The 25708-nt window shown below is 33.7% G+C and overlaps 1 protein-coding gene across 2 annotated transcripts in view; it reads right to left on the bottom strand.

Annotated features, from left to right (window-relative positions):
• Positions 1 to 2216: 2216 nt before the first annotated feature.
• Positions 2217 to 25708, bottom strand: part of ATH13 (ABC2 homolog 13) — a 50855-nt gene continuing 27363 nt past the window's right edge. The window contains exons 3-22 of one of the 2 annotated variants that reach the window (XR_015821443.1): positions 21146 to 21312; positions 17246 to 17366; positions 16982 to 17082; positions 16731 to 16829; positions 14194 to 14304; positions 13992 to 14071; positions 13765 to 13834; positions 13090 to 13163; positions 12664 to 12733; positions 12482 to 12570; positions 5665 to 5789; positions 5409 to 5489; positions 5262 to 5322; positions 5096 to 5150; positions 4911 to 5009; positions 4721 to 4810; positions 3246 to 3305; positions 3032 to 3155; positions 2522 to 2812; positions 2217 to 2470 (exon numbers count right to left, since the gene is read on the bottom strand). Coding sequence is in view for 1 of the 2 variants with exons in the window: in XM_088222486.1 (XP_088078612.1) it covers positions 3039 to 3155; positions 3246 to 3305; positions 4721 to 4810; positions 4911 to 5009; positions 5096 to 5150; positions 5262 to 5322; positions 5409 to 5489; positions 5665 to 5789; positions 12482 to 12570; positions 12664 to 12733; positions 13090 to 13163; positions 13765 to 13834; positions 13992 to 14071; positions 14194 to 14304; positions 16731 to 16829; positions 16982 to 17082; positions 17246 to 17366; positions 21146 to 21312 (1670 nt within the window). In the remaining variant the exon portion in view is untranslated. Of the gene's footprint in view, positions 2813 to 3031; positions 3156 to 3245; positions 3306 to 4720; positions 4811 to 4910; positions 5010 to 5095; positions 5151 to 5261; positions 5323 to 5408; positions 5490 to 5664; positions 5790 to 12481; positions 12571 to 12663; positions 12734 to 13089; positions 13164 to 13764; positions 13835 to 13991; positions 14072 to 14193; positions 14305 to 16730; positions 16830 to 16981; positions 17083 to 17245; positions 17367 to 21145; positions 21313 to 25708 lie in introns of both variants that reach the window. The other variant, XM_088222486.1, reaches the window with a different exon arrangement.

Below are 25708 nucleotides of genomic sequence, written 5' to 3'. Positions count from 1 at the left end.
TAACTGAACTTTTATAAATTAATTAACTAATCTTCTTTTTTTCTTAGTAGTTATGGTAAATGCAGGCATTGCATGCCAATTTTAAAATATGAACTAAAAATACTATACAATGAGTACAATAATTACGTAGACTATACATATATATATATATATTATATGTATCTGTGAGTGTGTCTAAACATATCCAATTGTCCAGCAATTTAAAAATTAAATAGTTGAATACAGCAACTCCAAAACCTATACATGAGCATACCGGAAATTTAATAATTTTATAAAATAAGCCTTTAGAAAAATCTTTTTGACATGAACATATTTTACAAATGAGTGATGGAGATCGATTCATATTCTCATTAATTATACAATGTGGTGGTGGACATTTTCGCTTTTTTTTAATAATATATATAAGACTACAAATATAATATATACAATTGGCATTAATATTATAATTCCATGCTTTCAATTAAGAATGTTTGTTGCTTTTCCTTTCTTTTGTATCTCAAAGTTAGAACAAATCAAATAAAACTTTAATTTTTTACTGAAAGCTTTAATTTTCTTGGGACCAATAGATAATAAATATGTGTACATTTTCATAATATAATTCATATGTAACTGAAGTTATTTTATACATTGATATTTAAATATATTAGGCCATCAAAGATTATTGTTTCATTGGACATAAAATTGAAATGAGAAGATAACAGTTTGATAAAAAAAAATTTAAAAAGAAAAAGAAGGTTTGATCCTCTTGATAACTTGATCATCAGCCTAAAAGTAGATTAAGACCTTACAACATTTTTTTAAAATAAAATAAATATATTACTTCCGCCAAAATCTGCAGGAGTTATAATGAATTAATTAAGTAACAAGTACGTACAAGCAAACCCAAATTGAAAATAATGTTAAAAAAGGGAGATGATTATCTAGTAGGAGAAAAATAATACATGATTGAAGATAGGATAAGTTTAATATATATATATATATATATATATAAAAGAAGAGGAGGATGATGGGGGGCAAATGATGTGTATAAAGTTAGTATAATATATATGTATATATATAATAAATGAAGATGGTGGTGACTGGTGCATTTACATTGAAATGAAATGGTTGGGTGATTTTGCTTTACATAATTTATATTCGTATTAATTATATAATAAAGCAAAAGAAACGTCACGTATACTCCACTTCTAATTCCAATTCCAATTCCATCAACCTCCTGTTTCTATTTGTGCTCTTATTCTCAAGTGCAATCTCAACTGGCTTCCCACTACCAACGCCTTTCTCTCCTCCTCGCCTTACCTATTTAGATCCACATTATTTTTAATATATTCTTCTTTCTTTTTTCTTTTTTAAAAATAAATTTTCAGTTTAGTTTAATCTCATTTTTTTATTCTCTTAATTCATACATCAAATCGGATTAGAGAGATTATATTTGCTTTTCTATTCAATATCGATCACCGTATATCTAGATATTAATGAAATATTTATATATTTTTTAAATTAAAATACTTACAATAAATTAAAAATTCAATCTAATTTTTTTATTTATTAAAACAATTTGTACATTAATTCCCTTTACTAACTTATGTAATGTACAAGATTTAGTAAGCACTACAAAGCTCACAATATAACCTTAGAATTTAACTTTTAATGTACTAATATATATAGCTAAAATTATAATCAGACTTGTAGTTCTTTCAATTATGTAATTAACTATGTCATAATGAATTATCAAGTGATTATTTTGCAATACAATTTAAATAAAACTGTTGTTGAAGTTTAAAAAAATTTTCCTAGTAAAATCTGTTTATCCAGTAATTTTTTTTTACAAAACAAGATTTATATAAAACAAATTTATTATCTATAGCAATTTTGCCATCAACTTTCTATTCATAAGCACAAATTAAGAGAGAGAACAAAATCCCCATAGAGTAATTTTTTAATCTAAAATTTGGTCACATTTGAAGTAAACTTACTGTTCATCAGTTGTCATGCAAAAATATGTATCTGAATACTATTTATGTTACAAATATATATGGTTGCATTTTTCACTGTCACAGGTGTCAAGCAGCATCGAACGGCTATTTCCTTAGTTATAACACGACTTTCTAGTCTCCTCAAATACAACCCTCCCTTAAATGCATACATGGTGCATGCACATTATATATGCAGCAGTACTATAAAAATCATGATATAGTTTTTCTTACAGACAAATATAAGAATCAAGTGGAGAACTTAATTAAGAATCAAATGAGAATGAATCAAGTATACAAGTGTGCAAATAGTGTATAGAGTTGACAGGTTGTGAATATGCCAACTTTTTCTTTTTGGCTGAAAGCAAGCAAGGCAACCCCGTTTGGTTACTATGGGTGACTACTGGATGAATATATTGACTTACAAATTTTAAAAAAATAATTTAAACAACTTTACACTAAAGACTAGCTTATATATAACGATAGGCCACCCTAACCTCCAACAACAAACAGCGAACGAGGGAACATAACCTCCAACAACAAACAGCGAACGAGGGAACTATTGTTAGAAAATAATCTTACACAACTCTACACTACACAATGGCTAATTCTGCAATAAGACAAAATTCTTATGAGGACTTAGCAAAGCACAGCCCATTGCCTTCTGCCTACAGACGCTTTGATCAGAAAGCTTGCAACTTTTGATCCACATGATGCTCAAGGAACATAAATTAATTATAACACGTTCCTTCGTTTCTTAGTCCTCATGATATCTCACTTGTCTGTTCTTATCCTCGTCAGCCGAACCTCAACTCCAGTCCCAGATCTGACAGATCCCACTAAAAGGGATCCAAAAATAAAAATAAATAAATAAATAAATAAATAAAAGAGAATAAAAAAGTTTTACCTAAATTTTTAAGTCTTATTAGTGTACTAGAACTAAGGAAAAGTTAAGTATTTACCTTTGGCTAGAGTCTAATCTCTCCACCCATGACTTGGTAGTAGGCAAATATATAATGTTTTTCTTAATGCATTAACTAAATTTAATTACTACTCACAAGATGGTTAAGCAGTTCCTGTAATCAATCTTTCTCGTTGATCTATTTTTTTTACTTTTATAATGCCAATCAGAACTTGGAAGCTGAAGAATGCACAGACAATATAAGCTCCAATAGCTGGCACCTAAAGAAAGACAACTCTGTGAATCCGACAGCAGAGAAATTAATGCATTAATGAAGGAAAAAAAAAAACATAACTAAAGGGAGAGCTTACTTGTATAGAGTTAAGATACAAAATTGTTGCAAGATTTATTAGGCTTCCAGCAGCTACTGCCTGTTGATGTAAAAGTCACAAAAATCCAAGTAAGTATTCCTAGTAAAATGTTCCAAATTCTTTGTTCACTTATTTGGCCATAGTGGTTCCAAACTGACCAAACCTATTTTCCCTCTGACGAAAAAAAAAAAAGAAGAAAACCAACAGTTCCTATTAGTTATTAAAATTTTGAAATGCAACTTAGATTACTGCAAATGTTAAGGTTGTCATAGTACCTTCTTAGACACATTCATTTGTATAAACTGAAAACAATTATTCTACTGATGTGAAAAAACATTCCATTGATTTCGTGTTTGCAGGCACCTACTGAGGTATATTTGGAACAAATGAATTATTTTTGTAGAATTCATTTAAAAACCTGCATAATTAGAATATGTTATTCCAATTCCACTTGGAATTCTCTTGGAAGTAAATTTTCACCATATCTCAATAGAATTTTCATCTGCTTCTAGTTGCATTAAATGCATTGCCAAATGAATTTCAGAAAACTAGTTATTAGCTTCAAATATTTCCTTGTGAAGAAAAGAAAAAGGACACTACTAACACAAGAACACACTTGGGTTATGTTTGAAAAAATGAATTATTTTTATGAAATTCATTTTTGAAATAAGCATTTATTTAACTAGGAGGAGACCAAGTTAATATTAAAGGATATAAAAATTACTTAAAAAAAAAATTAACATCAGAATAGACTTAGGTTATGTTCGAAAAAATAAACTATTCTTGTAAAATTCATTTTAGAAATAAACACATCTTTAACTAGGAGGCAACGAAAATTAATATAAGAAAATATAAAAATTGTCTTCAAGAAAATTCTGAGTGGAATCTTCTAGAATGTCAATTATGACCATAATGGATGGAGAATTCATTGTCTCCTTAACTGTAATGTTTAAATGAGTTCCATAAATAAAGTTCATCTATTTGAAACATAGCTTAATGTAACTGTTCCTATATGCCAGAAGGCATCACAAACTCCTTGGTTGGCTGCTTTGTCTCCTCCGGGAGTCATTTAGCCCCTCAAGTTGCAATAGAACCCAAAAACCACAAATAGAACAAATAGGACAAAGATAGTAGACGACATAGATTAGTTTAATATTATTCATAACACTACTACCTATTACCCAAGAACACTATCTATTTGGATCACAAATATGTAACAAAACTTGGTGCACTAATATATTCAGATGTAGAGCATCAGACTTCATTACCAGTTTTCTAGCAGTACACACGTGTGAAAATAAATCAATAGAATAACTAGTCACCATATAAAAATGTCTTCCCTGTTTCTCCCCTCAATATTTTTTAATCAAACATAGAACATCTCAAGAACAAGCAGTTGTAATGCAGAACAAATAAGATTTGGGGGCAGAAGCAAGAAGTTGATGCAAAAAGGATCATCGACAAGCTATACTTACACTCCCTACTGTCTTTTGAACGACGGCAACACGTTGAAATGCCCTCTCTGATTCCAACGTTCGAACTCGAAGCTTCAGATCACCTTGCTCCTGCAAAATAGAGTTAAAAGCACAGAAATTTATTGAAATCACAAGATACAAGTCATTTATCTATAGAATTAACTGTGGTACACAAATTTCTGAACTTTACCAGTCGTTGAATAGTTTCAGCTAGCTTCTCAACTCTATCAGCCTGTCTAAACAGATTATAGAATGCACGAGACTGCCGGTCCCATCTCTTTCTCACGTCCTGAAACATTGAAGGCTTCAACCTTGAAATAAGAATCATATTATAAATATAAATATGTTAGTAGAATCAAAATGTGTCATATTTGCCTTTAGTATGACTTCAACTCCAGCTTGACGGAACTTCAACAACTCCAGTGCATAGCTACAAGGTAAATCAAGCAAAGGCTTGTTAGATATGCAAGAACATATAGCCAACAATTATCAAGTTCAAATTAAATTTTCAACAATCTCCGTCAGCAAAAGGCAGACTCACGGTTTTGCAATCTCAGTAATATCAAATCGAGGATCAAGCCCCTTCCCAATGCCATCCAAAACTGCAGAGAAAATATTTCTACTCTGAACGCTTTATTGCATACAGTAAAACAGACTGATTGATCCAACAGGTTTCTGTGTTGAATACCTGAAAATGCCCTAACAACAAATGTGAATGTGGCAGGGAATCGGAAGGGTTGATCTGCTGCAATCGCCAATAGATCTTCCCCTGTCAACAGAATCAGACACATGGTTAGGATGCATAGGCATGCTAAAGGTTGCATCATCTTATCCAAGGATGAAATATTGCAGTCATACGAATTAGATTTCCCCTAAAGCGACATGAAATTACTGCTATGGCCAATGAACTAGTAATGAAAATGTACAACAAATACAAAAGTTACCAATTGCAGCCAGGCGTTGCTTCTTTTTCTCCAGCTTTTCTTCCTTACTCAATGGCTTTTTGAACCCAAGTTCTGTTGTTGCCATTTCTCTCTCCTTTCTTTGGGCAGCAAGACGCTCTTCGAAACTGCAATAATCTGAATATGTTGAGTACATTTTCATGAAAATGGCTGGTCTGGAGAAAATTGTGTTGTCATTGCGACATAAAAGGAAATCTAATTATTTTGTACTCCCATAAATTATGGGATATTTCGCCATAATGAGGTCCTACTTAGTAGGCCCAGTTTTATATATAACAAAAATGAAAAAAAATATATAAGCACTCTCTCTCAAGCTGGTGAATTGTAGTCTCCATTCCCAGCTGGGTAATAATATTCTGAAATATTTGGCTACTAAATCCTTCAGTAAGCACACCAGCCAGCTGACGATGTGAAGGCACAAACGGTGTTCAAATCAGTCAATTCTCCTGTTTTCCTTTGATGAAGTATTTGTTGACTTCAATGTGCTTCGTATAATTATGCTGTATAGGATTGTGGGCTACGCTGATGCCAGACTTATTGTCACAATAGAATCTCATTGGTCCATCCTATTTAACCTTAAGATCCTCTAGGATGATCTTTATATATAGTAGGTCACGCACATCTTGGCCCATTGCCCTGACTTCTGCTTCTGCACTTGACTGTGCTACCACATTGAGGTTTTTACTTCTCCAAGTTAGTAAATTACCACTAAGAAATGTATAATACCCAAAGGTCCTGTCAATGATTGATCCAGCATAAGTGGCATCTGTGTATGCTTTTAATAATTAGATGTTCATTTCTCTTGACGAGATACATTTACCTAGTGTGCCCTTAAGGTATCGCAATACTCAATGAGCTGCATATAAGTGGACTTCTCTTGAACCATAATAAACTAACTGATCACACTTACTCCATGGGGTATATCTGGTCATATGTGAGACAAATATCTAAGTCTTCCCACAGAATATGTTTCTTTGTTTACCTCCATATCTTCTTCTGCTCTTCCGAACTTGAGATTTGGGTTCATTGGGGTACTTGTTGATCTGCATGCCGTCTTGCATGTTTCCTTTGGCAGATCAGTAACATACTTCTGCAAAGAGACGACAATGCCTTGTTTAAAGTGAGCTACCTTAGTGCCAAGAAAGTATTTCAACCTTCACAGTGTTTTTGTCTCGAATTCTTTGGCAAGGCATTAACTTGTTGTCTCTCTACATCATCATCTTATATCACTGTTATGTCCTCTACATAGATCAAAAGGACTGATTTTTCCTGAAGATGAGTGCTTGATGAGCAATATGTGATTTCCATACTCTACTTGTATCCCATAGCTATCATAATTCTTACAAGTCTGTCAAGCCATACTCGTGGTGATCACTTGAATCCATAAAAGACCACCTTAAATTTACACACAGTATGACTAGCCAAGTTCTTTTCATAACTCGATAGAATATCCATATATATCTGTTCTCTAGATCTTCATGCAGAAAGACTTTCTAACATCAAACTGCTACAATTCTCAACTAAAGTTAACAGCTAATAAGATTCCCATCCTTACAGGTTTAAATCTTTCCATTACTTGAACAAGGAAAGTTTCCCTAGAATTCTAATTAGGTCAAACAAGGTTCAATTTAGAAACTTTTCTTAGAATTTTAATTTGAAAGTAACATATTTAGAAACTTGAAGCCAACTAGGTAGGAAAACATGGTAACCCATTTAGTAAGAAAGGTGGAAATAGAACTTGGCTTTGATGCCAACTATCTAGGACAAGTAGTCTTCCAACTAACTTGACATGGAATGTTATGAAATTAGAGGAACAAAAGCAAAAAAAGAAAAGAATCGAGTAAGACCAGAGGAAGTTGGAGATGAAGGTTAAGAGATATAGAGAAAATTAGAAAGAATATGCTAGGTTAGACAGAAAAATAAGTAAAAAAAAGAACATCAAGAGAGATAGTTGAGAATAAAATCCTAACACAATAAACTTTTCATTCTCTTGATAATAATTTTTTTTTTAGATAAAAAGTGTGAAGTATGTATTAACAAGATATGAAGAGAGTACCACCCATGTACAAAAAATTTACAGTTGTGTTAGAGTGTCAATAATATTTCCAAAATTCTCATCCCTAACAATGTCATGCTTTAATAAGATAGATCCATAATAATGAAACAATCTATCTTTCAACCTACTATTCTCTACTTCTTTACTCTAAAAAAACTCTACTATTTCTCTTTTTTTCATAGAACCCAAAAAATCATCAATGGAATCATCTTTATAAACTCTCTCTTTTTACATAACCCCTTCCCAAGCCCAAATTTCGTCTTTGACTGAATCTGCCATAACCCAATTAATCCCCAAAAGACCATAAATCATACACCATAGATTATATGTTGTAAGAAATCATAGAAGAATATGGCTGCAAGATTCTGCTGCATTTATACATAAGTAACACCAGTTGACCATAATCTGGCCTCTTAACATCAACTTATCATTGGCCAAGATGCATTCCTGACTAGCCTCCCAAGCGAAAAAGACAATTCTAGGGTCATATCTCCTGCCATGTCCTGTTTGCACAATATGATTATAGTACGATTTGACAGAGAAATCTTTGTTCTGTTTCAGCTTCCATTAAATCTGGTCAGTGTTGGAATTGACCTATTATGTGGCAAGTAATTGCAATAATGATTCATATTCACTGACTTCCCAATCATTCAGGTTTCTAATGACATTCACCGTCCATTCAGTGCTGCCATTGATATCTCTATACGGCTCTTCTATCACCCTTTTTCTAGATTATGCAATAGCAAAAATTCTTGAAAATCACCTCATGAGACATCCTCCTTTCAGGCACTCATCCAACCAGAATTTGATTCTATTACATTTTCCAAGTTTCCACTGAATGCATTCTCTTGATAGTAATGTTCATTACATACTTAGGAGTGCCATTCAAGGGATAACCCAAGAAGAAGGTCCTTTTGGGTAGGGGTACAGAAAAAAGTAGCTAACATCTGGAAAACTAGAAAGAAGGCTTATTCACCTTAGGTGGTAGGGTAATTCTAATTCAGGCATGTCTTTTCAGCAAACCACTCTACTTCCTATCTTTTTTAAGCTTACTGGGAGGCAGCTGAGAGATTGGAGGGGTGCATGAGAAGGTTCATATGGTCCGCAGTTGGGAAAGAGAATCCGGATTATCTAGTAGCTGGGAAAGGTGTCTACAATCCAAGTGTTCAAGGGGATTGGAGATTTGAAATCGAGAATCTTAGATCTAAAAAATTTTACATTATGACTAAATGGTTTTGGTGCTTTTCATGGATCCACATATTTCATGGCACATGGTCATAAACAGCATTTGTAGAAGTGGAAGGGATGAATGAGATGTTTGAGTATATTCATCCCACATACGTAGCTCTAAAAAGGAGATGCATTTTTTTTCTAAATAAAAAGTATAAAGTATATCATTAATTAAAAGCAATAAATGGGTGCCAACCCATGTATAAGATTATTTACATATCAACCAAGATATCAATAGGATCTCCTAAATCCTCCATGGAGTACAAAAGTTGACTCATAATAAAAAAATCAGGGTATGAAACCATTTCACTCTAACCTTATCGAGATCTTCTTCCACTCCATCAAATGCTCTCCTATTTTTTCTTTCCATATCACCCAAAAGATTGCAAGTGAAAACCCCAAACATTTTTTTTCCATCGCTAATATCCTTTGTAGAATTTGGAGAAAAAATATAAATTTATTCTCATTCTTTAAGTTGTTATACCTGGATATTTATACAATTTTTTAAATTACTAATTAGGAAATAACTATTATATTAGAATTCTAATTATATAATATTGCTATTTTAATAGAATTCTAACTACATAATACCAACTAATTAAATAATAAAATATGGTATTCAACACTCCCCCTCAAGTTGGTGCAATGATATCGCAGATACCTAACTTGTAGAATAAATTATGAAGAGTCATCATACAATCTATCAGAGACATACACGGGCTCAACTCGACTCAAACTGCTCGGCCTGGTTTAAAACGGTTCAATTCAGCTCAAAACAGCTCGGCCCAGCTCAACACAGCTTGACCTGACTCAAAACGGCTCAGTCCGGCTCAAAACGGATTGGGTTTGGCTCTAAAACGGCTCGGTCTCAACTCTAAAATAGCTCGAAGTCGGTTTGGTTTGGAAGCAGCTCGGCTCGGACAGCAACTCAAGTCGGCTTGGACGACTACTTCTCCGGACAGATCTGGCTGCCTCCATTGCGTGCAGAGCTCTTCTACACCCCGTACATTGCGCACGACGTTGAAACCGGTCAGATCTGTTTTCTTCCTCTGTGCACAGATCTGGTTGCGCCGCATAAAGCCGAAACTGGTCATATATGGTTTCTTACTCTCTGCACAGATCTGGTTGCACCACACGAAGCCGAAACAGGTCAGATATGGTTTCTTCCGCCGCATGCTGCACACCAAGCTCGCACGATTCTGTGCCTTCTTCCGCACGAAGCAGATGGGTCTGTCTTTCTGTTGACTTTGACCTGGTTGTGTACAGATTGGTCGCTTCCTCTCTTCCTTTGATCTAACATCTCTTCTTCGGATCTGGCTCTCTTCCACTCAGCCTATTTTTGGTATTTTAGGGTTTGAAAAAAATCCTAATTAAAATATATTTATTTAGCTATGAACCCATATTCTCCTAAAATTAATATGGTATCAGAGCCAAATAAATATATTTTAAAATTTTAATTTTAAGATTTTTTCAAATATTCTTATCTTACTAATAGAGAAATTCTCTTTTTAGTAAATTTTTAATTATATGAAATTATTATTCTCATAAAATTCTAATTACATAATACCAACTAATTAAATAATTAACTAATTGAATAATAAAATAATAAAATATGGTATTCAACATCCTTCCATATCCAAATCTCATCTCTTATAGCTCATATGCCATAGACCATAAACTATACGCAAGAGGGCACCAAAGTAAAATATAGTCACAATTCTCCTCCACCCTCTTACATAAAAAGCAATAGTTCACTATAGTCTTCCTCCTTCTCATCAGCTTGCCAAAGGTAAAAATACATGCACGACCTGTTTCACAAGTAAAGAAAGCTATCCTGAGATGAGTCTTCACCTTCCATATTTGCTGGAAAGGAATGGGCTCTTTTTTTTGCCAAGTATTTACAAACATAACCAACCAGCCACAATCTCATTCAGAGATACAAAAATGAATGAGCTCAATAGATTTTCATATTCATCTATTTCCCAGTCATTTTAGTTCCTCAACCTCCACGTGCCATTCCCTATCTCATCCACTGATTCCATATGACTCTTTAACAGAAATATCTTTATATCGTGCAATAAAAAAAATTTGTGGGAACCTATCACAAAGCGTTCCCCCTCTGAGCCAATGGTCCATCCAAAAACTAATCTCTCCTCATTTCCAATTCTCCATTTGATACATTCTCGAAATTTATCCCTTCCCCCACATCTTTTTCCACATCCCATCCCATATGATCTAACCAATTCTGGAATATCCCCCTCTATCCATCGTACCAAACCTTGCCTCTGTAACCCTTTGCCAAAGTATGTCGTTTTCTTTCATAAATCGTCAAATCCACTAGTCCTAAAGAGATTGGTTCATTTTGACCATATTTCACATCCAAACCACTCTGATTCAATGGCCTTTTAATCACATCCCATGCCACCAAGTGATATTTCCTTCTCTCCACATAATTGTCTCATAGGAATGAATATACACTAATTTGCTTCCAATTTCTTTGCCATATTCGTTAATTTATCTATGACTAAGATAAGGCTTGGTGAAATTAAGTAGAGGTCCAAATCAACTAATGTTGAAAAATTAGTGGATGAGTTGTAGTTAGGTGTGAAATGCTACTCAAACTCAGAATTAACTAGTTCTCTCCGGAATGTGTTAAGACATAACAGTTGACCAGACATGTAGGGTTGAAGCACTATCTCGATGCTAACCGCAAGAACGATACCAAATCAAAACAAACTCTAAATACTATATATGAGCTTTAAGTAACAGGGTCATCCTACACAATTTCTCCAAATATCTGCATCGTGTGCCATAGAGGATGAGAAAGACATTCCCACTTATTCTTGCATTGTCATATAGCTTGGAGGCTACAATCTAACATGTTCAACTTGTTTGGCCTCAATTGGATGCCTCCCCCCAAAAAACAAAATGTGGAGTATTTCCGATGTGTATAAATTTGGGGGAAGGAGTGAGAGAAGAAGCTAAACCCCTGTGGCAATGGGCCATTCTTGCAGAGCTTTAGAGCATCTGGCTTGCACTAAACCAACAAATCTTCAATGACCAACTGATCTTTTGGCATCTTTATGGGCTAAAGCTCTATCACAACAAAAGCATCTCATAGCTACACAGTAATTGGGAAGCCTTTATCATCAGCCCATAATCGGCCACCTCTTTATTTTGTTTTCCATTACTTATTTCCTTACTTGAGGAGGAAGTCTTATTATCCAGATTTGTAACTTTGTTTATTTGTTCCCCCCAATAAAATCTTCTGCCTTTATCTAGAAAAAGTTACAACCAATATTGAAAATACTGCAATAACAAAAAGGAAATGCAAAATTTCTAAATCCAAATAAAATCTAAGTGAAATATCTAAAAACTACAAAATAATAACAATCATAAATTTCTTTAGATTAAAAATATACCAACTAGACCTTACTTGCATCAGACCCAATAGTGACAATTCGTCTAAGTAAATGAGAAAATGAAACAAACAATTTTCATCATTGAAATCACCTGTTAAGGAAGAACTGTGCTGTTCGTCTGACAGCTGTCATATCTCCAGTGGGCACAAGTACACCCATCTGAATCATTGCCTGAAGGACCTGCACTAATCAAAAAGTTTTTTTAGCTGACAATGTATATGGCAAAGTAACAAATTCAGAGCCGTAGCAATAAGCAATCTTAAGTAAATTTACCTTGTCTGGATCCTTCTCATAAACACCATAAAATGCTTCCAGCAAACCTTCACGGATGTTTGAACTGATACTGCAATTTGCTATAAAAGATAAGTTGCAGATCACCACAACAAACTCCAAAAAGAACTTAATTAGAAGAGTAAAGCTCCTTAACCCATCACACAGGAAGCTTCCAATCCAATTATGTTCCTATGCCATGCTTAAAGGAAGAAAACTACGGTTTATGGCTGCAGCCATGACTTGCAAAGAATGCAGGCAAGAGTGACATTTAACAGAGTGACAGAAGAAAAGATTGAAGCATCTAACTTCTTCTATAACATAGCACAGAAAAAAAAAAGTAGAACTGATAAGAGCCGCTTCCTTTGTAGGAGCTGGGATAATCCAAACCCCGTTGAGAACAAAATAAGCAAAAGGTATTGATAATACCTCCCCATCATTCCAAAGTCATAGAAGATCAACCTTCCACCATTGACATCATCAACAGCAATATTTCCAGGATGCTACAGAAGACAAAAAGTATTTGTCTTAGGGTGGTTGGATAACTTTACGTTATTAGAAATATGGGATTAGGCAGCTACCTTTATCAGCTTTTGAAAAACATTGTTGCAAGACCTAACATATAAGCTTTCCATTTAACAAAACAAACTAAAGCAAGCAATCTCTCAGACAAAAAGAAGCCAAGAGTTATATTGTCATTTATCTCATATGGATATCCCTCAAACCTTAAATGAGAAGTTTCATTTCTGGCCACCTATGGTTAAAAAGTTATCAAACTTCTGATCCATTAAACTATGGAAATATTCCAGAGTATCAAGACAGTAATGCCACAAGCAGAAAAAGTTCGCTATCTTACATTTTTAGTTTTAGATATAAACCAATAATTTAGCCTTTCTAGAGTCTGATAGAGTTTTCTTCTGTCTCCCTGACTCATTGAAGACATAAACTATACATCCATCAATGACATGTTTTCAGAGATATGAAACCACAATAAGATTTTCTTTCTATTTAAGTTTCCACTTCCAGAAATTTATCAAAAAAACGTCTACAGTCAGCAATTTCCAGATTTTTACCACTAAAAGCAAATGACATTAGAAAACTCACAGGGTCAGCATGAAAGAAACCATGAGAGAGAATTTGTTCCAAGTAAGATTCAACAGCATATCGAGCCAACCTGCATGATACCACCAACATGAACATTTTGCTTTTCATTAATGAAGACATAACAGATGTCAAGCATTTTAGTCGATTCTGACTTTGAAAAACATGTGTTCAAAGCCTGATAATAAGCTAAAATACTTTAATTAGGTCCTGAGGTTAAATTATCGTACCTTTTACGATCAACACCTAACTGATCTAAAGCTTGTATTCTATTTATTTTGATCCCTGGGACATACTCCATTGTCAGGACCTACAAAGAAATTCATTTATCAACGAGGATGCTGGAGCTTCTATCTAACATTCCATTTTCTGTTCTTTCTTCAGAAGTAAAAAAGGATATGAAGTTCTTGTATGGTTACTAAAAGGTTAAACCTGTGGTGTAGTGTATTCCCAAAATATCATTGGAACTTTTATGTAATCCATATCTTTGAAGTTGGAAGCAAATAGTTCTGCATTAGCAGCCTCCTTTGTGTAATCAATCTCCTGAAAAATTTCAAATATTAATGTATAATAGACACAAAAGCTTGTTAATAATATGCTTTAATTATCTATCACTCAAGAACCAAGATTTTAGTTTATTTGTCCATTGTTTTCTAGCTCATCTTTTATTTCATCCATTGATCTGGCAGAACATGTTGGTGATATAATCACCTTATTGGATGGCAAAACTCTTAGCATCCTCACTGATAAAACACCTAACACTGCAAACGCATAGTATTATTTACTATTTAAGAACTATATTATTTAGTCTTTTTTATATTTGCCAGTTTATTTATATTTTTGTTATCCTATCAGAGTGTTATTTCTAATCTCATTAGTATTAATATTTCTTACTCTAGTTCTACTCAGGAAAGGATTACTTGTCGCTCTATAAGTACCTCTATAATTTCCTTGAAGATTATCACTTTAAATGCATTATAGGCGTACAACCAAGAAAGCTATTGCTTTGGTTTGTTTGCCTCTGGATGCTCATCCTAGCGCTCAGGTGGAAGACTTTGCTAAACATATTAATAACATATATATTGAGATTAAACGAGGAATTGATTTAGGTTATGAAGGTCATGTAAAACCTTTGTTGACTTAAAAATAAGACACATTAATTTTAATGAGGGATATAGTTATGGTACGTATTAAACCAGGAAGGTTTCTAGAGCAAGCTTAGAAAAACTTAACTCGAAAAAAATTGGTCCTTCCAAAATTCTTAAGAAGATTAGTTCGAAAGCTTATGTTCTTAATTTTCCAAAAGATACAGGTACAAATAATGTCTTTAATAGTGAAGATTTGACTTCATTTCAAGGATATTATTATGCTACTGTTTCTCATGATAATGCTCCTATTCACTTACTAGTCACTACAAACCTCATGGACAAGATAGAAGATATTTTTGACAATAAAAAATAACTAAAAGAACTGGTACTTATCACAAATTTCTAGTAAATTGGAAGGGATCTCCTCAAACTTATTGCACTTAGATCACAAAAGTTGACCTCAAGGAGCTCAAACCTATCATGTATGCTACATTCTATGTTTTCAATTCAATAGAGTTGAGTTTTTTCCATCTAGAATATCGATGGCACATAGGCACAGTAATATCTTACCATTTAAGAAACTGTTCAGGTTATTTTTATATTTCCTATTTTAATGATATTTTGTTTTGCTATCTTTGCCTAATCTTACTTGTATTAGTATTTTTTAAACTAATCCTACCTGAGAATAGATTACATGGCACTCTGCACATACCTTTTATAGTCTTCTCTAAGATTGTTATTCAATTATCCATAAAATACCTTGAGAATTTTTCAATAACTGATTGTGTGATGTGTGATACCTAAGAAACACTAGGTATGATGTCTACGTCTTCTCCAAATGCCTAAGTGGGTAAATCAACCCTAATTTGTCCTACATCAATAGCAGTCACCATGATATCCTTTCTACCAATAGATTTATGTTCAATGCCACAATTTCACGAAATAATTCAATGCCAATTGGGTAGCAACAAAATCCAATTCTATATTTGAACAAAAGGGAAGCCTTCCTCCTTAGAGAATCACTCTACTAATATTAGGAGGTTTTAGAAACATCAAAAGATTCCTCTACATAGTGGTTAATCAATATTCTAACTTTCACAGTTCAATTAAAGATATCCTCCTTTTAACCATGTGGCCTTAGTCATTTGTGTCCTCCTTTATCATGTTCTAATCTTTCTTCTTTCCAAATACAATTCCCATTGCGTACTTACCCCACTAAAAGACAGGTTTGAACCATGTATTTACCCTTTCACAAGCATAATACTCTTTTCTTGGAGTAACACAAGCAGAATATCTTCTGACCATCAATTCTTTCTTCCTTGAGGAACACAAGCAGTATATATTTTTACCTTCACTTCAACTGGATATTTGGTTCCTCATTTTCCTTTATCGTACTCTTCTTTTAGCAGTAAATCAAAACAGTTCAAGGACAGGGCCATATCCAAGTAACACATCCCAGGAGCCTATTTTCATATAATCACCTCTCATGTTTTGTTTTCCAATAGCTTCCCTTAGCCAGCAAAAAACGTAATTTAGAACCCAACTTGTTATTCCTTTTAGAAGCTCGATATCTAAAAGGTTCAAATACCAGAAATAGTTATATCTTTCGGCACAATCAGAAGTCTTGCTCCTTTTGGTCTTTCCCAGATCTTTCTCAAGTGACCAAACAACTTTAATTTACTTTAGCCGAACCTTATAGTATGCTTTTGTGGAAAAAACTTGAAAACTCAAATGCAAAACCTTCTACTGTAAATGTGCAGGACTAAATCTTATATACTTAACAAAATGCAGTTTTGTGCAAGTAACTGAAAAGCATGATGGTGAATTGTTATCCAAATTCCCAAACTAGAAGAACATTAGGCAACTGAAGAATACAAGTACCTGATATAGCACGCTAGCACATTCATCATAAATGGCAACCCAGTCTCTCTTTGCACCATCTGACTTAGGATCAATCTTTTGAAGATATTCTGCAATGACCTGTAGAGAGGAGGGGGAGAAAGCAAAGATTAACATTTTTTCCCTTTTGGACCTAAAGAAGAGACGAAATGAAGCATAATCACAGAACAGTCCTACTACTATGCTCAGTACACGTGGAACGGTCATAAAGTTTAACCAAGAATGAAACTAACCCTTAGATTTTTTAGATCAATATCGAAGAGATCCTTGAGACCAGGTCTTTGGACTTTAACAACAACTTCTTGCCCCTTCAATCTTGCTCGATGAACTTGACCTGCACAAAAAACAAATATAATGACATTACAAGTTCCATTTTTCTTATCAAACCATGTATTCCAATTTTTATCAGCTATTGCAACTAATGAGAATACATTTTATTTGCCAACTTTTACATAAATTTATCCATCATTAACCACCCAAAAGGAAAACAAGGTTACCAAGACTAGCAGCGGCTATCGGTTCATAGTCAAATCGGTCAAAGACATCATCTACTCGAGCTCCAAGCTCTTCTTCAACAATAGATATAGCAGTCTCAGATGGGAAAGGAGGAACTTGATCCTGTAATGCATAAAACAAAAATCACTAGTAAATAATAAAAGATTCTGTGACCACTTTTTTTGGTCAAAGAGGTTTATTTAGCAACTTTATTTTCAAGTCTAAAACTTAAGTTTGATCTTCCTAGCGGTTGTAGATCCTTTTTCCAGTTCTTAAGCAAATCATCAAACAAAAGCAAACCTTACCTTCTCTATCCCTTTTGGAAGGTAAATGTTCATCTAAGGTTAAAGTGTTTTTGGAAAATGGCACTCAATCTGATTTACACAAATGATTTGCCACAAGCACAGAAGCCAAATAGGATTTTTATGTCCTAATGGATTTATTATGTGCTCTAGGAGTTCAAAGTATAATAGTGATTTTTTTCTCAATTAAGTTGTTGTATAGTGATCGTAGAATAGCCTCTTTGTTCAACTTGGGGGATTGTGATGTTGATTGCATAGATACTGAATCCTAATTATACTGTGTGTATTCCTATTTAAGCGTAATCCTATATTTGGTCCCTAATCTGTTGCTCTTTAATACTTGTACCCTTGTATAAGTAGTTTCCTATTATGAAACTCCCACATATAGGAAAGTGTGTTATCAAAATTGATTAAAGAAAAGGATTTTCTGAAATGAGGGAAATATATTAAGAGGCAACAAGGGGGTGCCCCGTAAGTACAAAAGTTATACAAAAGTCATGACAACAAAATGTCAATCAGATTCCCGAAATAACTTCGAGCAAATGTTTTACAATTATGGGCCAGAAATTTTTATTCTACTGATATTAGCAAATACGACTTTAAACAGCAATGTCGAAACTAAGATTTTCTTTTGAAAATAAATAGTAAGATCCATTCAAAGGCACCAACAGAGAACAAATCAATATATAAAAATATTTACATATCGGACCAAAATATCAATGGTGTCCCCAAAATCTTCAAAAGAGTAAAGAATATGACTTTTAATAAAAAAAAAAGTTCTGAAACTAACTATTCTTAATTATATAAAAACCCCTCTTCGTTGCCCTAAAAAACTTTTCTATCTTTTTTCCTTCCAAACCACCTAAAAGGTGGCAAGAGGGATTGTTTAAGTCCATAAAAAGAATTTTTTAAATCTATAAACTTTATTTTCTCCCAAAGGTTTTTCAAATCTAAGTGGTCCATAAATAGTTCTTCCTCAAGGTTGGGATTTGAAACGGTATTCTTTACATCAAGCTGATATAAAAACCAATTTTTTCCTGTTGTAACAATAACAAAAACCCAAATAGAGTTGATCTTACCCACCCAAGCAAATGTTGCTTGATAGTTTACTCCGAAGGTTGAAGTGAACTCTTTTGCTACAGAGCATGCCTCGTATCTTTGAATATTCCTATTAGCTTCATATTAGCATGAAATCGTACTTATGCCCAATACTGGTTTTATCTCTCGGTAAATCGGTAAATTAACAATTTCCCAAGTTCCACTTTTCTTAAGAGCATACATCTCCTCCTTGATACATCACAAATTTCACATTGAAGTCATAAAAAATCCAAACATTTAAACATAGGTGGAAACAAATGTCTCAAATAAGAAAAATTAGGATATCCTAGTCTAAGATGCCATTGCATTATTTGTTCTAAACTAGAATTTGAACTCATATAGCTTAAAGCTTGAGCCTTTTTATTCTTGAAGGAAACCTCATCATCTATCTCTCTAACTCTCTCAATCATTGTCCCCGAATGCTCGTCCTGAAAAACAAGACTCGTAAACATAATAGGACAATCAGAATTTTTAGAGAGCTTACTAATAGACAAGAAGTTATACGTAAGTTTCGGAATATGGAGAATAGATACAAGATCTATATCCCTCGATGTTTTAACAATGTATTCTCTAGCTATGGAAGAGAAATCTCCATAAGCAATTTAGATTTTTTCATTACCAGAACAAGGTGTATAAAATGAAACAAATGAAATAGGGTTGCCATATAACCAAATGCTCATGAATCAATGATCCAAAGGAGGAATTTTCACATAAATGAGCCATATAACAATTAGAAATATCAGGATCCAGATTGGACGCTAGAAGCTCCAGAAGCTGATCAATTTGCTCCTTGGTAAATGGACGAGGCTCTTCAGCAACTGCACTAGCATAATGTTACAGTCTTTTGTCCCTCAACTTCAAATCAATAGCTTTCTCATGGATAAGCCAGTAAGTATCTTTAATGTGGTGTGATTTATTAAAACTTTTCACACCATATTCGAGGTCTTCCTTCATTCTTTTGCAGGTCTGGACCGTTTCTCCTACTCACATGTGCCTCTACAGTAACAAATGCCAATCCCTCTATTGTGCTATTTGATTTATTTTTCTTTCCAAGCATGACATATCTTCGATTCTCTTATCAGCAAACCTTGAAGAAGACTTCATTAATGGAGGGCAAGGGAATCCTCCCTATGATTCCTCGGACTTCATCATAATCAACATTGAGACCCATAAGGAATTTAAAGACTCGGTTTGCATCTTGTTACGTATCGAATAGCATTATCAAGGAACTTCTACTCGAGGATGTTGAAAAGGTCCAAGTCCTACCAAACACGCTTTAAAGAATTGAAATATTTTGTGACAGATTCATTACCTTAACGAACATCATCTAGCTTCAAGTGGGTTCATACACTTAGGATTGGTTACCAAAATCATTGTATATTTTGGTAACATTGCCCCAAAGTTCTTTGGCAGTAGTGTAACTAGTGTAATTAAAATTAATATCCTCCTCCATAGAATTCACAGTCCATGTCATAACTCTGCAATTGGCTAGCTCCCTAGTAACACCAGTAAGATATCCAATTTTTTCTCATCCTCTAATATACATCTGACCTTACTGTAACCAGCGTAACAACTATCACCACGGAGACAAGTGGTGGTAACTTGGACCAGGTGAGTTTTGGAGTTAGAGAAGACTCGAGAATAATAGGTTTGGTTAACATTACGTGGAGGAAGGAGTGAGCAATCACAATTTCCAACATGGTGGAGGTCTATTAACGATGTGATGGTTACATGAACAGCTGTGTAGGGTTTACTCAGAAAAAAAAAAAAAAAAAGAGAGAAAAAAAATATTATGACTGGAACACAGAAAAAGAAATATTCTGATTTTATATTCTTATATTAGAAGGTCTCCTACTAATAGCACGATGCGATCTTATAAAAAGGGAGCTAATCTTACTAAGGATCCTGCAAATCTTCCTAGTCAATTATTCCCTATTAATTTTAAAAAAACTATTAGAAACTAAATTGGAAAATAAATATCAAGAATCTCAACACTAATTACAAACTTTCCAACTCAACTTTCTCAACAAATCCATAGGAATCAACACATGTTACATGATGAATTTTAACCATTATATTTTGTAAGCTCAGGAAACATTTTACCTAATCTAATCAAATGTAAGAGGACAAAAAGGGACATGAAAAAAGAGTTAGGTCCCAATCCTAACAGATGTAGGATAAGTTGCCTCTGTTACCAACTGATGTAGAACAAAAGAGAGAATAAGAGAAAGTAGAAATAAAAGCAAAAAAGAACAGCCAGCAAAAGAACAGAAGGAACAAAAAGAAAAAAGGATAATGGTGAGGAGATCGAGAGATTTCATAGGTATACATGGGTGAGACGAATGTGTACATCAGATTTCGTCCCATAAGGTGCATTAGGAAAATGCAAGGCAATAAAACTGTTCCAATGATGAACCACTCATAAAATATTCAGCAAATAAGACCTTCAAGGACATTCAGAGTTCAATATGAAGTTTTGGTTTAAAAGTAGAGAACTTCAACCTGAAGTTCAGATAGCTGATCAACATATTCTTGAGCAAGAATGTCCACCCTTGTAGAGAATTGTTGGCCAATTTTGATGAATGTAGGACCCAATCTCAAGATACTTTCCTTCAACCACTTGGCCAGGGTCTTCCTCCTTAGAGCTTTTTTCTCCTCATTCATTCCTCCTGCAAGGTATAATCATTTAAAGGAAGATATAAAAACTCCATTAACTCCATAAGATTAACCAATAACTTCATCACAATGGTGCCAGGAAAACAATTACATTCAACAGACAAAAACAAACTATCTTATGCTTGATTGTGGAAAAGCTGAAGAAAATTCAAGCAAATATGGAAATAATTGGTTACATTGGCGTGGGCTGAAAGGAGTAACTTGAATCATAATCACCTTCTTTTTTGGTGATAAATCGTTATCCAATTAACATAAGGGTGTATAAAACTAATATTTTTCCAAACTGTTCAAGTTTAATTACTTTTTTTTTTTTTTACTTTTGCAACTTATTTTGGAGAAGTCTTCATGGTTCTTCTTATTTTGTGGTTTTGTCTGATCTAAATGAATTTGGTTTGGCAACCAGAGATTTAAATAACAATGTTTTGTTCCCAAATTTGATCTCCTAAATGCCCTTCGGTTAAAATTTCAGCCTATAAGTTAAAAGAGTGTTTTTTAAGGTAAGTAGTAAAGCTGGATGCTCCCAGCATAGATTGAATCCTCACTCCCTCTATGGGGAGAGGAAGAGGTAATTAATTGGACTCTTTTCCATTGGTTGTCATTGAATATCATTGATAAATACTATATTATGCACGAACAGTAGCTACAAAAATAATTTTTCATGAGGATAGTTTAAAAATAAATGAAATTTAGCTGAAAATTTGAAGAAAAGAGATAGGCTGGAGGAAATTGGGATCAAGCTGAAGAGATGTAGGAAGAAGAGAATGAACAGGTTAGGCAGGATAATAACAAGAAAGAATGAATAAAGAGAGACAATAGAAAATGAAACCCTAACAAAGAAAGTCTTAATTCATCATCATTCTTATATTGGTAGCTACTAAACTTTACGAGCGTTAATTGAAACTAATTCAGAAAATTACAAAAGAAAAAATCTAAAAGATGTTAATTCTTATAAGCTTCAAAATTTATTTAAATAGAAAATTAAAATATTACAATATCTAAAAATATAAAACAGTAATAATTATAGAAAAACTTCTTTAGTTCCAAATTTATTCCAAACTAATGTCTTCTTATTCTGCATCGTTCTACCATACCTAGTGAAGACTCGAATTCGAGTTTTGAAGTGATGAGATATAAAAATAGAAAAACTCGAACATTCCCTTCAAAATCCTTAAGAAGTCAAGATTTTTTTTTATCTCCATGTAAAATTAAAAGTTAATTAGAAATACAGGTTCTTAGAATCGGTAAAGCAACAAGACAAAATAAAATCATTTCAAAAAGTTACAAAACAAAAGCACCACCCATGATTGCTTTTTTAGCTTGGGAGGCGGGCAAATAATATATCCTGACTATTGACAACTTGATGAGGGGCAGACTTTGGGTCAATAGATGCTACCTGTATAAAAATGCTGCGAAATCTTGTAACCACGTTCTTTTTTGGTGTCCTGTGGCTATAGTTTATGATCTATGGTGTATCTCTTGTTAGGGATCAACTGGGTCATTGCAAGGCCGGTTGGGGATGAGATCTGGGCTTGGGAGAGTTTATGTAAAAGGAAGAAATTTGTTAACCTCATCTCTTTGACCATCTTTTTGAATGATTTGGAATGAGAGGAATTTTAGAACTTTTGAAGGAGTGGAAAGGGTGATTTATAAATCAACGGATGGGTGGCTTCATTATTTTAATTCACTTTTCCCATGTCATGATATTAATAAGGTAAATGATTTTTGATACATAGTTGATACTTTGACAAACTTGTAAATATTATGAACATGGGCGGTACCCCCTTGGTATCATCGATTCTTTAATACATTTTTACAGTTTTACTTTAAATAAAAATCATGTCTAAAAGTTTGTTAATGCAATTATCATGGACAAGAACCACTTCAATAGCAGCAGGAGTAGAACAAGATTATTGAAAGGAGAAAGTTTCTCAACATTACTAGCATGAAAAGAAACAACTTCAGGATGAGCTAATATTTTTTGAGCTAGTATTGGTGGTCTGGAAGGAACTTCAAGTTTTCACCTTTGAACACAGAGGAGGTGGTTGTCCTACCCTTGAACTCAACTTTTATTCTGACAGAATATGCTTCCATAACCTCTGAGTACAAGTTTATTGAAGACTCAATATTTAACTAACAATAGTCGGAATATATGCAATGACCATTAACAGAATCTTTAACAGATACAGCAATTCTAAAACTTTGATGTTGGATCGGAACAAATTGTGTATGTATCTCAATACTCTACTTATCTATGAGGATTAAAAACTTCGTAGAAAACATAATATGTAATCAGGTATATTATATGATGAATTGTAACCAAAAGTTTATTGAGTTCCAGATCTAGTGATCATCTTTATGCTTATCTGCTATAGAAATGATTGAAGGTGCAGATTTAACCAAACCTACCTTAAAAAATGGATAGAACACCGTGGAAAACCTTACAAATTGGTCCAAACTGGTCAGGAGATAGTCAAACCAAGCTGCTCAAACTGGTCTAATGAACTAAATAAACAGTTGCTATGAACGCATACAAACCATACACAGTAGTCTGCACATGGGAGTGACAAGCAAGCTTCCACACTCTTCAGATGATGGTCTTCCGACGCTGCATTCTTCTACTGATGCTTGTTCATGATCGATGGTTGGTGGTTATTTGGTGCGACTTTAAGATACAAGTTCTAGTGAGACAGCGGTAGGTGCAACTTCAAGGGGAGAGGGTGAAGGTTTCCAACAGTGAAAGAGGCTGGGAGTTGAAGCGAGGCACTAGTTAGAGGTGTTTGATTGTGGTGACAGTAGCAGTTATATCCACTGCCTGGCGATTGCCACCAATTTGTGTCAAGGATGACAACTGCAAGTGGTTGGTGCCATCTCTCCTAATATTGGGAGTTAAAGGATTTTTTTCGGCTAAGTTTGTTTTTTTTTTTGGGGCATTATCTAATTTTTACTTTTTAATGTTAGAAGTTTGGTAGAAGGTGGTGAGAGAAATTACTCTCTGCTAACATTTGATGCAGGATGAGTTGCGAATAAACTTAGTTGTATTGAAAATTGTTTAGATGCTGTAGAAATTTGGGTAAAATATTTACTTTATTTTTCAATATATTTTTACTATTATACACATACTCAACTTGTATATCAAGTTTTGAAGATTTTTGTCGTAAAGTCCTTTACTAAAAATGTTTATCACTTAATTGTTAGAAAACACATGATATAAGTATAAGGAGCCATCAACCACTTTCTCTTTTATGAAGTGACGGTCAATTTCAATGTGTTTCATCCGATCATGGTGAACCAGCTTTTGGGTAATAGTAATAATTGTTTTATTATCACAAAAAAATGATAGGCTTTTCTCTTTAAACAATTTTAATTTTTTCATTAGTTTTTGCACCCATAATAATTCACATATTGTTGGGGCCATTAGTTTGTATTCTGCTACAACACTAGAGCGGGTAACTACACTCTACTTTTTACTTTTCTATGTAATCAAATTACCTCCAACGAGTGTGCTGTAACCGGTGGTTGACCTTCCATTATCCGGAGATCCAGCCCAATCAGTATTTGTAAATATTTTATCTTAAAGTGGTCATTTCTAGAGAAGAGTAAACCTTCAACTGGTGCAGATTTCAAATATCGTAGTAATCAAAGAACGGCATGTAAATGAGTCTCACGAGAATCATGTATATATTGACTCACCAGACTAACTGTATATGCTATATCTGCTATGATATGTTAGAGATAAATGAGTCTTCCAACTAATCTCTGATACCTTCCCATGTCAACTGATGTACCATTATCTGCTTGTAATTTGTGATTACTTTCAATAGGGGATTCGGCTGGCTTACAACCCATCATACTAGTTTCTTCTAACAAGTTTCAGATATATTTTTTTTGAGAAATGAAGATTCTTTCATTAAATCTGCCAACTTCAATTCACAGTAAATACTGCAATTTTTCTATATCCTTGATTTCAAATTCTTAAGCAAGAAGTCCCTTTAATCGAGTCATCTTCTTTATATTATCTCTAATCACCACAATATCATATACATAAATAATAAGAAGAGTGATCATTCCCTTACAACGCTTGATGAATAGGGTATGATCAGCATTGTTTTGCTGATATTTGAAAAAAATCATAACTCTTTTGAACCTTTCAAATCATACTCTTGGAGACTGCTTCAGTCCATACAAGGCCTTCTTTAATTTGCAAATCTTCCCTTGTGTTCTTTCATCTTCAAAACGCAAGATAGTAATATTCTAATTGTATTCATTTTAGCGACAGGTGCAAAGGTTTCTTGGTAATCAACTCCATAGGTCTGAGTAAACCCTTTATCCACTAGTTTAGCTTTGCATATTTCAATTGACCTATCTGTTTTATGTTTTACAGTGAACACT

Source organism: Carica papaya, chromosome 6 (genome assembly GCF_054855325.1).
Source record: "Carica papaya isolate Zhongbai chromosome 6, ASM5485532v1, whole genome shotgun sequence".
NCBI classification, from domain to species: Eukaryota; Viridiplantae; Streptophyta; class Magnoliopsida; order Brassicales; family Caricaceae; genus Carica; species Carica papaya.
This window is presented reverse-complemented; position numbering and strand designations above follow the sequence as displayed.